At 43.1% G+C, this 13,800-nt stretch overlaps 1 protein-coding gene across 2 annotated transcripts; it reads right to left on the bottom strand.

Annotated features, from left to right (window-relative positions):
• Positions 1–1,400: 1,400 nt before the first annotated feature.
• Positions 1,401–4,423, bottom strand: LOC129538337 (gamma-crystallin F). 2 transcript variants are annotated; one of them, XM_088842030.1, is made up of 3 exons: positions 4,307–4,423; positions 3,353–3,595; positions 1,401–1,673 (listed from the first exon to the last, which is right to left on the bottom strand). In XM_088842030.1, exons 1-3 carry the CDS (start codon positions 4,421–4,423, stop codon positions 1,401–1,403), a joined length of 633 nt encoding a protein of 210 aa, XP_088698156.1. The 2 variants fall into 2 exon arrangements, with proteins under 2 accessions (XP_088698156.1, XP_055254431.1); XM_055398456.2 differs by lacking the exon at positions 4,307–4,423 and adding an exon at positions 3,675–3,785.
• Between the last annotated feature and the right edge of the window lie 9,377 nt (positions 4,424–13,800).

Here is a 13,800-nt window from a genome sequence, read left to right on the forward strand (position 1 = left end):
CAGGCAAGAACACTGGATTGGGTTGCCATTTCCTTCTCCAACGTGTGAAAGTGAAGTTGCTCAGTCTCGTCCGACTAGTAGCGACCCCATGGACTGTAGCCCACCAGGCTCCTCTGTCCATGGGATTTTCTAGGCAAGAGTACTGGAGTGGCTTGCCATTGCCTTCTCCGATTTAGGATTTCGGGAACAACTTATTTCTTAACTGCTAGATATTTTCAAGTAAAAAATGATTTGCAGTAGTTCTTTGCTAATCATGGCCACTCAACTCGCCAAGAACTTATTTCAATAAGAGGTTGGCATTTTCAAAATTAAGTCAAACCGCTAAGCTGGGAAGTAATTTGGTTTTTTTTCTCAATTATGTGTCAACATCTGAAATCAAGAAGTCTAGTATTTTCAACTGAAGAAAATTCAGTAGCTAATAGAATACCTACTTAGATTACATTTGATAAACTTTATCTTCCTGCAAAGAAATTTTGAATTCAATTAAATGATTAGTCCCCCGTTTCTTCCTTAGTGCTATGATTATTATCAAGTGTCGATTCATGAGCAAGAGGTAATGAAAATTGATCCAAGTATGGGGACAATATCAGTCTAGCCAATAGTAGATTTAAGAACTTTGCATGGTTGCAAGTTATTTTCCTGATCATGTACCTTGAGCATTTACTCCTGTCCCTCTGTGCTTATTTTTATCAGTGCACACTATGAATGTTTTGTATCTCCCCTAAGTAGAAATAGGTTTGGAAGAGACTGTTGGGCTGTTCATTAGGTAGCGCTTAGTTCTTATCCTTGCGCTCTGGATACACATATATTAATAAAACTATTCTGGTAGTCACATTTATTTATACCAAAGATGTGTTAGACACATCTATTTCTGTCTATCTCTGTCTCCCTCTTATGCAACTGCACTTAGCCATCTTACTTAATGTGGTCTCCAAAAGGGAGTTCTACTAAGGAAAGAGTACTAAGATGACCAGATGTTTCACCAGCAAGCTTGCAGAACAGTTTCCTAAAAACTACTATATGCAAAGCTGAAATGTGTCAAGGATTGTAAAATAAGAACTTCTTTAATCCACCCCACAAACTTAAGAAATGAAGAGTATCATTACACCAAGTTTTGCAAACTAGGAAACTGAGGCACAGAAATGTTAAGCAACTTGTTGATCAACTAAAGCTCTTTAGTGGTTGTGGCACCAGGCATTCTGTCCTGAGCCTGCCCTCTTTACTACTCCCCATCACCTTTCCTGCTGATACTTGTAAGAAAATCCACATTATTCCCTGCCTTATTTTTGTTGAGCCCTTTCAAGGAGCTTGAAAGGAAGAGAGAAACACATTATTGCATCAAGCACACAGGAAATATTTTATTAACTTTCATGTGGAGAAACGAGTAGAGTAAAAATACTTCAATAGAAATCCACGGCCCTCCTCAAGGAGCCCACTCTGGCATTTGTAGCACCCCAGTCGTGGTAGCGCCTGTAATCCCCCGGCCGCAGTAGGTACTGCCGACCCCGGTAGTTGGTCATCTCGTAGAGGACCCACCAGCCCTCCAGCACATTGAAGGAGTGGATCTCACTGAAGTGGAAGCGGTCGTGAAGTGAGGAGCAGTCCTCCGTGATCTCCACCATCTGGCCTCGGTAGTCCTCTCGCTCGTAGATCCTCAGCCGGTGGGAACCAGTCTGTGGGTTCAGGAATCGGCACATGGGAGAAGTCAGAAAACCTAGTCCTTAGCCACTAATCACTCACAGCCCTCGGGGAACGGGCATTTACAAAATCTTTTTACATCAGGGATGACAAGTTTAAAAGACAGGCAACACCAGGGCCACTGTGTGCAACTGGGTAGACTGCACACGGCAGAACCGAAGGGAGCGCTGTTCACATAGATCAAGATACGCGTGGTTCTCCCTAGAGTTTTCCAGGGCCACAACCTACATGAACTACATTTAGTACCAATAAGAGTACCACTCTTAAGTAACAATTTTCATATATAATTGTTTGGTCTTTCCTGGATAGATTTCTGATGGTCTGGAGTCCCCTTGGAGGATATAAAATAATTAGATGTTAAAATTAAAAAGCAAATATATCCCTCGCAAAAGGCATTATTTTGGATCTCAGTAGCATTAGAAGAGGCTGGGAAGAGAGGAAGCAGAATTGCTTTCCCCAGAGTAAGTAAGGCACAGAATGGTGATCATTCAGCCCAGACATCTAATTCCTGCCTTTCTGCTTTGAGTCCTGCTGTTCTAAAGTCCTGAAAAGCAAGAGCCATTGTTAACGGTTAAGTTTCATTTCTTAGCTCTAACGTGATCTGTCAAAATAATTTTAGGTTATTAATAAAAATAGAAGCTCAAAATCATGAAGGAGCCCTGCCTAGATGGATAGAATATAGATCTTTAGGAAAATGGAAGGGAGGCTGTTAGTCCTGAGTGAATCCTGTCTCTTCTGAGCACTTGTGCTTTTATCTGCTTGTTTCTTCCTGGCAGGTACATATTCAGTTTTCCTTCTTCCACCATCAAACCCTCCTTAGCAAAGTATCTCATAAGCAATTCATTCTGAGGCACAAAAACTGCTAAGAAAGCATCTTCCATGGTTTGCAAACGGTTCACATATCCATTGTCTAATCTGATCTTCACAACCGCCTGACACACACCACGTTGTCTTCTTTTATGAGAAACTAATGACTAGAGCTTTCAGGCTGTAATCAGAAGAGTCAGCACTGGAAGGCGGAAGCTGAGATTTCCAGGCTCCTAATGCCAGTCTGGGTCCTATCAAGGCATTAAACCCTCTGAGGGGCTTTCAAACTTACCCAAAGAGGTACATTTTCCACAGGACTCAGTCACAGTCAAATTACACCATCCCTAACTGTGGAATTCCAGGCTGCTTGTGCTTTATTTGGCTTTTCAGGGGCTACTGGAGTCACATTGCTGGTTAGTTGTTTTGCCGAATCAAAAAGCAGGACTTGTGAGACCCTGGTTGTTCAAAGTAGTCAATATCTGGAGGAGGGGGTAGCTTGCCAGGTGACAGGCAATCTCCTTCCCACCTCATCACAGCTCTATGAATTAGCCGCCCTAGTCGCCCCATTTTACAGGTGAGAAAAGAGACAAATAGCCCAGGGACTAGCCTAAGACCACCGGAGTGTGAGGAGTTCATCGCCTGTGGCATAAACACTTTGAACAAATACCATGCCACTTCTCCCTAGTAGAGGTGGGTTTAATATTAGCAAAGGAAAAATACAATCTCAATTAAGAGACATTAAAAAGGAAAAGAGAACCCGGTTAGAACCAGCAAAGGAAGGCCACCGTCCTACAACCTGACCACGGCTGACCCGAGGCCACGGAAGGCCCAGGGGGACGGGACTCACGTGGGGGATGAGGCGGCAGGAGCGGATGGAGTCGCTGAGGCCCATCCACTGCTGGTAGTCGGGGTAGTCGCCGCGCCGCAGGAAGTACTGCGGGCCCTGGAAGTTGGGCTGCTCGTAGAGCATCCAGCAGCCGCTGTCCACGCGGATGGAGTTGCAGCGGCTGAAGTAGGGCTGCAGGTTGGAGTGGTCGCTGCTGCACTCATAGTGGCGGCCCTGGAAGCCCCGGTCCTCGTAGAAGGTGATCTGCAAGGAAGGGAAGGAGAGGCTCAGAGGCCTGGCCTGCAGCCGGGCTGAGGGCCCCTCCCGCCGGCGCGGGGCTCACCTTCCCCATGGCTGCTGGGCGCGGGGATGGAGTTCAGTGCAGAGGGGCCGGCGCGCGGTCTATATAGCAGGAGGGCTGCTGCGTTGGCAGGAACAACACAAAAGGGGCCCCCGGGTGAGGAGGATTTCCTTTCTGTCTCTTTTCTATATAATGACGGCGGGGGTGGGGTGGGGGACTTACTGTATGTTTTCTCTTAGACTCTCCAGAGCTTTCGAACTGATGACCCGCGTAAAACTGTCACTTGGTGCCTCTGGGGCCTTTAAATGAAGCCTATTCAGGAGATGGGAAGCGAGCAAAAGCGCTTAACCGGGTTAACACTTGTAATGAAATATTTTATTTATCTTGTAAATATTCTAAGTGATCTCTTTTTGAGGAACAACACGGGGTAGTGACCGGGTCAGAGGTCAGGATGGGCCCCAGCGAGAGGCGTCTAGATGAGAGAGCTTTTCCTTGGTGTGAGGATGTGGCACACGGAGGCACCTGCCTTCTGCACAGGACGGTTGAAGGAGGATGGGATTTTTCGGAGAGAGAGCCTTCTCGCATCCTTCTGGCTCAGGAGCGGATGCAGTAGACATTACACCGGAGGAAGAAAGGTGGTGGGCACTGGACCCCAGGAAGCCTTGTTCATGCACCTGGCTCAGCTCTGCTCCCTGGAGACTGAGTGGACCAGGGTCACCTCCAGACGCAGCCGATTCTTCCTGCACCACAGGCAGGAAGCCCTCAACTTTGGAGTTCATGAGGCAACTCATGGTGGTTATTAGTCACATAGTAAATTTCTATTTAATATTTTTGCTAGCTAAGTGCTGAGCTTATTTGTCTGGATCTAGCTGCTGTCAAATGCAAGTTAGCCTGAAAACATAACCAACTTTTAAATCCCACAGTTTTGCGGTTTCTGCCTTCTCTACCTTCCCCAACCCTGAGCAAGCCCGAGTTGCTCTCTAGTTAAGTCTCTGATTCCAGGGACTGGAGTCTTCCCTCCTCCCCCATAGTCCCCGTTTCCTCCCCCAACTCCCAGCAGCTTCTGCTAGCCTACTCTGTGTGAGCAGGCGTTCTTAATCTTAGTACTATTGTGACATTTTAGGCTGGAACATTGTAGGATGTTTAGCAACGTCCTCTTCGCTGCCCACTAGATGCCAGTAGCACCTGCTTCCTTCCTCAGATATTTCCCAAAGTCCGCATGGCAGGCAGAATCAGCCCTGTTAAAAACCACTGATTTCAAAGTGCTAGACATGTGCCTGACATTCTTACAAGCAGTTATCCCCCTGCATTAATAGGATCATTTGCAGGCTGTTTGTGGAACTGCAGAAATTCCTCAGAGACTCTCTGAGGCCACTCAGAGAGCAGGGAGGAGGGAAAAATAGAGTATCCCTGTCCTATCCCCTACTTTAATGGGAATGTTTTCACTTGTACCTATTTTATAGAAAATTTTATTTGAAAACACGGTTTGATCACTAGATGATGATAATTTTAAAAAGATAAATATTTGAAGACTACTGGTTTAAGGTATTGTGAATCTCATAATACCGTTTAAACTACCAATAATTGACCTACTAGCCACAGGACATAATGAAATTGCTTTCCATTTACAGCTCAGTGTAGATGAATTTCCCAGTACGACTTGCTAATTTCTCATGAAAAGATCCTGAGAGAACAAAACACAGGCCTGATAAATCCTGATGTGATAGATTCTGGAAACATTTAGCTCATGGCACTGGGCCAAAAAGAAAAAGAATGAGGTGGATATCGCATGGAAAGTTCTGAACAACTGGGGCTTAGTCTGCGAACAGTGGGCTGGGGAACGGGGCTGTGAAGGGCTGTGAAGGGCTGGCACGAAATGCACTAAAACAGCTGTGACAAACCCACAGCTTGCTCCAGAAGCTGACTCAGTCTGGGGCTCTGTTTTGAAGGTTTCTAAATAGTTGTCTGAAGATGAAATTGTTTCATTTGAAGCTTAACAGTGATTTATTGGTTTGCTTTTAAGATCCGGGAGGATTAGTTGGTTATTCATGTTGCTTTCTAAATTTCGCCATTACCCTCAACCTTCTAACCTGCAAACTTTAAAGCTGAGTCGATTTCCTCATAAGTATAACTTTTCAGAAGACTGAAACTGGAGGGCATCAATTTACATTAGTTAAGAAATCATGGAGAAAGATTTTATTACTGTATGAACAGAAAAAAACAAGTAGTATAGAGACATTGGGCATGGAGGTTAGCAATAATATAATCTGTTCCTATTTGCCAACCAAGGTCCATCTAGTCAAGGCTATGGTTTTTCCCGTGGTCATGTGTGGATGTGAGAGTTGGACTATGAAAAAAGCTGATCGCCGAAGAATTGATGCTTTTGAACTGTGGTGCTGGAGAAGACTCTTGAGAGTCCCTTGGACTGCAAGGAGATCCAACCAGTCCATTCTAAAGGAGATCAGTCCTGGGTGTTCATTGGAAGGACTGATGCTAAAGCTGAAACTCCAATACTTTGGCCACCTCATGCGACGAGTTGACTCACTGGAAAAGACTCTGATGCTGGGAGGGATTGGGGGTGGGAGGAGATGGGGACGACAGAGAATGAGATGGCTGGATGGCATCACCGACTCGATGGACATGAGTTTGAGTGAACTCCGGGAGTTGGTGGTGGACAGGGAGGCCTGGCGTGCTGTGGTTCATGGGGTCGCAAAGACGGACACAACTGAGCGACTGAACTGAACTGAACTGATCCTGCATACTCCAGATGAGCTACTAAGGAATGTAAGCTTTTCCTCTAAGCTCTTGGGGAAAAGCAACAACAGTCTTTTAGGAAACTATTCGGGATATAAAATGGGGAATTGAAGCACTGTCAAATAAAGCATGTAATACTAAGTATGTTGGCAAGAAAATGTGAAAAAGTTGAATCACGAGGGTCTATCCTCTAAAGGCTTATCGCAGGTTTTCCCAAAGGGATGTGGCAAACTTTCTCCCAACCGATTGTTTCATTATTTGAAACTTTGGATCAAAGTTTATTTTTCCAAAGATATGTATCAAATAGTGAATTTCCTAGTAATTGTACTCTTTCCTGAAGTATTTTTAAGACCTCCTAAGAACAAACAAAAAAAAAAAAAAAGAAGAAGCCAAAGTTGAACAGTTCTAGAAAGACCTACAAGACCTTTTAGAACTAACACCCAAAAAAGATGTCCTTTTCATTATAGGGGACTGGAATGCAAAAGTAGGAAGTCAAGAAATACCTGGAGTAACAGGCAAATGTGGCCTTGGAGCACGAAATGAAGCAGGGCAAAGGCTAATAGAGTTTTGCCAAGAGAACGCACTGGTCATAGCAAACACCCTCTTCCAACAACACAAGAGAAGACTCTACACATGGACATCACCAGATGGTCAACACCGAAATCAGATTGATTATATTCTTTGCAGCCAAAGATGGAGAAGCTGTATACAGTTAGCAAAAAGAAGACCAGGAGCTGACTGTGGCTCAGATTATGAACTCCGTATTGCCAAATTCAGACTTAAATTGAAGAAAGTGGGGAAAACCACTAGACCTTTCAGATATGACCTAAATCAAATCCCTTATGATTATACAGTGGAAGTAAGAAATGGATTTAAGGGGCTAGATCTGATAGATAGAGTGCCTGATGAACTCTGGACGGAGGTTCGTGACATTGTACAGGAGACAGGGACTAAGACCATCCCCATGGAAAAGAAATGCAAAATCGCAAAATGGCTGTCTGAGAAGGCCTTAAAAATAGCTGTGAAAAGAAGAGAAGCGAAAAGCAAAGGAGAAAAGGAAAGGTATAAGCATCTGAATGCAGAGTTCCAAAGAATAGCTAGGAGAGATAAGAAAGCCTTCCTTAGCGATCAATGCAAAGAAATAGAGGAAAACAACAGAATAGGAAAAACAAGAGATCTCTTCAAGAAAATTAGAAATACCAAGGGAACATTTCATGCAAAGATGGGCTCGATAAAGGACAGAAATGGTATGGACCGAGCAGAAGCAGAAGATATTAAGAAGAGGTGACAAAAATACACGGAAGAACTGTACAAAAAAGATCTTCATGACCAAGATAATGACAATGGCGTGATCACTCACCTGGAACCAGACATCTTGGAATGTGAAGTCAAGTGGGCCTTAGAGAGCATCACTACAAACAAAGCTATTGGAGGTGATGGAATTCCAACTGAGCTATTTCAAATCCTGAAAGATGATGCTGTGAAAGTGCTGCATTCAATATGCCAGGAAATTTGGAAGACTCAGCAGTGGCCACAGGACTGGAAAAGGTCAGGCTTCATTCCAATCCCAAAGAAAAGCAATGCCAAAGAATGCTCAAACTACCACACAATTGCACTCATCTCACATGCTAGTAAAGTCATGCTCAAAATTCTCAAAGCCAGGCTTCAGCAATATGTGAACCGTGAACTTCCAGATGTTCAAGCAGGTTTTAGAAAAGGCAGAGGCACCAGAGATCAAATTGCCAACATCTGCTGGATCATGGAGAAAGCAAGAGAGTTTCAGAAAAACATCTATTTCTGCTTCATTGACTAGGCCAAAGCTTTTGACTGTGTGGATCACAATAAACTGTGGAAAATTCTGAAAGAGATGGGCACGTCAGACCACCTGACCTGCCTCTTGAGAAACCTGTATGCAGGTCAGGAAGCAACAGTTAGAACTGGACATGGAACAACAGACTGGTTCCAAATAGGAAAAGGAGTATGTCAAGGTTGTATTTTGTCACCCTGTTTATTTAATTTATATGCAGAGTACATCATGAGGAATGCTGGGCTGGAAGAAGCACAAGCTGGAATCAAGATTGCCAGGAGAAATATCAATAACCTCAGATATGCAGATGACACCACCCTTATGGCAGAAAGTGAAGAGGAACTCAAGCCTCTTGATGGAAGTGAAAGAGGAGAGTGAAAAAGTTGGCTTGAAGCTCAACATTCAGAAAACAAAGATCATGGCATATGGTCCCATCACTTCATGGGAAATAGATGGGGAAACAGTGGAAACAGTGTCAGACTTCATTTTTTGGGGCTCCAAAATCACTGCAGATGCTGATTGCAGCTATGAAATTAAAAGACGCTTACTCCTTGGAAGGAAAGTTATGACCAACCTAGATAGCATATTAAAAAGCAGAGACATTACTTTGCCAACCAAGGTCCATCTAGTCAAGGCTATGGTTTTTCCCATGGTCATGTGTGGATGTGAGAGTTGGACTGTGAAGAAAGCGGATCGCCGAAGAATTGATGCTTTTGAACTGTGGTGCTGGAGAAGACTCTTGAGAGTCCCTTGGACTGCAAGGAGATCCAACCAGTCCATTCTGGAGGAGATCAATCCTGGGTGTTCATTGGAAGGACTGATGCTAAAGCTGAAACTCCAATACTTTGGCCACCTCATGCGACGAGTTGAGTCACTGGAAAGAGTCTGATGCTGGGAGGGAATTGGGGGTGGGAGGAGACGGGGACGACAGAGAATGAGATGGCTGGATGGCATCACCGACTCGATGGACATGAGTTTGAGTGAACTCCGGGAGTTGGTGATGGACAGGGAGGTCTGGCGTGCTGTGATTCATGGGGTCACAAAGAGTCGGACACGACTGAGCAACTGAACTGAACTGAACTGAAGAACAAAATATTTAAAGCTAACAAATTATATTTTTACTCTAAAAATCATAGGCTGTATACCATGAAACTCTGTAATTGAGTTTGTTTCAATAAGAAGGAGCTGCAGTTCCCTAACACTGGTCACAGAACGGTACCAAGGTTCTCAAAGGAGCTTGGTATATACATACAAAGAAGTATTAGCCTGAATGTTAATCAGCTGAGGCAAAGGCAACTCTTTCCATCACTAGTCTAATGAACTCCCTCAGTCATGTCTGACTCTTCACGACCCCATGGATTGTACAGTCCATGGAGTTCTCCAGGACAGAATACTGGAGTGGGTAGCCTTTCTCTTCACCACAGGATCTTTCCAACCCAGGGATCGAACCAGGGTCTCCTGCATTGCAGATGTATTCTTTACCAACTGAGCTATCAGGGAACCCCAAACTGTCTTCTATCAAGGTCTTACAAGCCGTCTGCATATTTAATATGAGAATTCATTGTTTCAATGTATTTATAGTATTCATGCTAAATTCATGTTTGATCAATTTATGAGAGCAGTTGTGAAATGCAGACTGTTCATGCATCTCCTTTTATGTCAGCATGCTAAGGTAGACACTAGAAATGAAGCAAAATTTTCAATTTCATGGTAATAAGAAAAAGAGGAAGAAGTAAATTGCATCATATCATTTTAAGTTATTCAAATTCTAAATAAATTCTGTGATAAAACATGTATTTACTGGAAAAGAATTCTACCTCAGAATAGCAGAGGAGAAAATAAACTTACATTTAAAGTATAAGATTATTCTTTCTGTTTTAAAATTGCTAAACTTCTCTCTGTGCTATGCTTAGTTATTCAGCTGTGTCCAACTTTTTGTGACCCCATGGACTGTAGCCCACCAGGTTGCTCTGTCCACGGGGATTCTCCAGGCAAGAACACTGGAGTGGGTGGCCATGCCCTCCTCCAGGGGATATTCCCAACCCAGGAATCAAACCCAGGTCTCCCACATTACAGGTAGATGCTTTACCATCTGAGCCACCAGGGAAGCCCTTCTTAAAGCATAATACATTTTAAATGTCTGATGTCAAATAACTTGATTAAACCAAGAAAAACATAATAAAAATTACTCAGGAAGGAAAACTGGTGAATCTTTTTACTTGAAAAATTTTAGTCATTATCTTTATTTACTTAACAGTCATTAATGGTAAAACTGGGAATTATAGCAGACTTAAAAAAAATATATGTCTTCTTAAAATATTAAGTCCTAAACAAAATAAAAACATTAGCCAGCAAACATTGAAAGGAGATCTTGATTCATATTTCCTACAGCTCAATTCCAGAAAAATAAATGACTGAATCAAAAAATGGGCCAAAGAACTAAACAGACATTTCTCCAAAAAAGACATACAGATGGCTAACAAACACATGAAAAAATGCAAAATGCTCAACATCCATCATAATCAGAGAAATGCACATCAAAACCACAATGAGATACCATTACACACCAGTCAGAATGGCTGCTATCCAAAAGTCTTCATGCAATAAATGCTGGAGAGGATGTGGAGAAAAGGGAACCCTCTTACACTGTTGGTGGGAATGCTAACTAGTACAGCCACTATGGAGAACAATGTGGAGATTCCTCAAAAAATTGGAAATAGAACTGCCATATGATCCAGCAATCGCACTCCTGGGCGTACACACCGAGGACAACAGAATTGAAAGAAACACATGTACTCCAATGTTCATCACAGCACTGTTTATAATAACGAGGACATGGAAGCAACCTAGATGTCCATCTGCAGACAAATGGATAAGAAAGTTTTGGTACATATACACAATGGAGTATTTTTCAGCCATCAAAAAGAATGCATTTGAGTCAGTTCTAATGAGGTGGATGAAATTGGAGTCTATTATACGGAATGAAGTCAGCCTGAAAGAAAAACATCAATACAGCATCAGTTCAGTCGCTTAGTCGTGTCCGACTCTCCGCGACCCCATGAATCACAGCACGCCAGGCCTCCCTGTCCATCACCAACTCCCGGAGTTCACTCAAACTCATGTCCACAGAGTCGGTGATGCCATCCAGCCATCTCATTCTCTGTCGTCCCCTTCTCCTCCCGCCCCCAACCTTTCCTAGCATCAGAGTCTTTTCCAGTGAGTCAACTCGTCGCATGAGGTGGCCAAAGTATTGGAGTTTCAGCTTTAGCATCAGTCCTTCCAATGAACACCCAGGATTGATCTCCTCTAGAATGGACTGGTTGGATCTCCTTGCAGTCCAAGGGACTCTCAAGAGTCTTCTCCAACACCACAGTTCAAAAACATCGATTCTTCAGGGATGAGCTTTCTTCACAGTCCAACTCTCACATCCATACATGACCACGGGAAAAACCATTGCCTTGACAAGACGGACCTTGGTTGTCAAAGTAATGTCTCTGCTTTTTAATATACTATCAAGGTTGGTCATAACTTTCCTTCCAAGGAGTAAGCGTCTTTTAATTTATTGGCTGCAATCAGCATCTGCAGTGATTTTGGAGCCCAAAAAAATAAAGTCTGACACTGTTTCCACTGTTTTTCCATCTATTTCCCATGAAGTGATGGGACCAGATGCCATGATCTTTGTTTTCTGAATGTTGAGCTTCAAGCCAACCTTTTCACTCTCCTCTTTCACTTTCATCAAGAGGCTTTTGAGTTCCTTTTCACTTTCTGCCATAAGGGTAGTGTCATCTGCATATCTGAGGTTATTGATATTTCTCCCAGCAATCTTGATTCCAGCTTGTGCTTCTTCCAGCCCAGCATTCTTCATGATGTACTCTGCATATAAGTTAAATAAGCAGGGTGACAATATACAGCCTTGACGTACACCTTTTCCTATTTGGAACCAGTCTGTTGTTCCATGTCCAGTTCTAACTGTTGCTTCCAGACCTGCATACAGGTTTCTCCAGAGACAGGTCAGGTGGGCTGGTATTCCCATCTCTTTCAGAATGTTCCACAGTTTATTGTGATCCACACTGTCAAAGGCTTTGGTATAGTCAATGAAGCAGAAATAGATGTTTTTCTGAAACTCTCTTGCTTTCTCCATGATCCAGCGGATGTTGGCAATTTGATCTCTGGTGCCTCTGCCTTTTCTAAAACCTGCTTGAACATCTGGGAGTTCACGGTTTACATACTGCTGAAGCCTGGCTTTGAGAATTTTGAGCATGACTTTACTAGCATGTGAGATGAGTGCAATTGTGCGGTAGTTTGAGCATTCTTTGGCATTGCCTTTCTTTGGGATTGGAATGAAGCCTGACCTTTTCCAGTCCTGTGGCCATTGCTGGGTTTTCCAAATCTGCTGGCATATTGAGTGCAGCACTTTCACAGCATCATCTTTCAAGACTTGAAGTAGCTCAACTGGAATTCCATCACCTCCACTAGCTTTGTTAGTAGTGATTCTTTCTAAGGCCCACTTGACTTCACATTCCAAGATATCTGGCTCTCGGTCAGTGATCACGTTATCGTGACTATCTTGGTCATGAAGATCTTTTTTGTACAGTTCTTCTGTGTATTCTTGCCACCTCTTCTTAATATCTTCTGCTTCTGTTAGGTCCATACCATTTCTGTCCTTTATCGAGCCCATCTTTGCATGAAATGTTCCCTTGGAATCTCTAATTTTCTTGAAGAGGTCTCTTGTTTTTCCTATTCTGTTGTTTTCCTCTATTTCTTTGCATTGATCACTGAGGAAGGCTTTCTTATCTCTCCTTTCTATTCTTTGGAACTCTGCATTCAGATGCTTATATCTTTCCTTTTCTCCTTTGCTTTTCGCCTCTCTTCTTTTCACAGCTATTTGTAAGGCCTCCTCAGACAGCCATTTCGCTTTTTTGCATTTCTTTTCCATTGGGATGGTCTTGGTCCCTGTCTCCTGTACAATGTCACGAACCTCCGTCCAGAGTTCATCAGGCACTCTATCAATCATACTAACGCATATATATGGAATTTAGAAAGATGGTAACCTTAACCCTGTATACGAGACAGCAAAAGAGACATAGGTGTATAGAACAGTCTTTGGGACTCTGTGGGAGAGGGTGAAGGTGGGATGATTTGGGAGAATGGCATTGTAGCATGTATATTATCATATGTGAAATGAATCATCAGTCCAGGTTTGACGCATGATACAGGAAGCTTGGGGCTGGTGCACAGGGATGACCCGGAGGGAGGATATGGGGAAGAGGGAGGTGGGAGGGGGGTTCAAGAGGGGAAACACATGTACACCCGGGGCAGATTCATGTCAGTGTATGACAAAAGCAACCAATATATTAATGTAAAGTAATTTGCCTCCAATAAAAAAAAAGTCTTCTTAAAATATTAAGTCCTAAACAAAAACATTAGCCAGCAAACATCGAAAGGAGATCTTGATTCATATTTCACTCTTCATTTCTTTGTGCTGTTGCCATACATATCCTATATACAATATATGAATAATAAAAATCTAATCATAGCCTAGAGAAAATTTTCTCAATTGTTTATTCCTTTTTGTTCTAAAAGCTTCTTTTATGTCATTATTAAATA

Source organism: Moschus berezovskii, chromosome 2 (assembly GCF_049115385.1).
Source record: "Moschus berezovskii isolate FMDL1 chromosome 2, NW_MosBer_1.0, whole genome shotgun sequence".
Classification (NCBI taxonomy): domain Eukaryota; kingdom Metazoa; phylum Chordata; class Mammalia; order Artiodactyla; family Moschidae; genus Moschus; species Moschus berezovskii.

Bases quoted from the DNA above. Each gene is read 5' to 3' on its own strand.
- LOC129538337 (XM_088842030.1), bottom strand. From the start codon at position 4,423: ATGAGTTGCCTCATGAACTCCAAAGTTGAGGGCTTCCTGCCTGTGGTG. The intron at 3,596-4,306 runs GTGCATGAACAA...CCTTCCTTGCAG, and splicing joins AGGGAGCAGAGCTGAGCCAG to ATCACCTTCTACGAGGACCG. The intron at 1,674-3,352 runs GTGAGTCCCGTC...CTGAACCCACAG, and splicing joins CCTGCCGCCTCATCCCCCAC to ACTGGTTCCCACCGGCTGAG.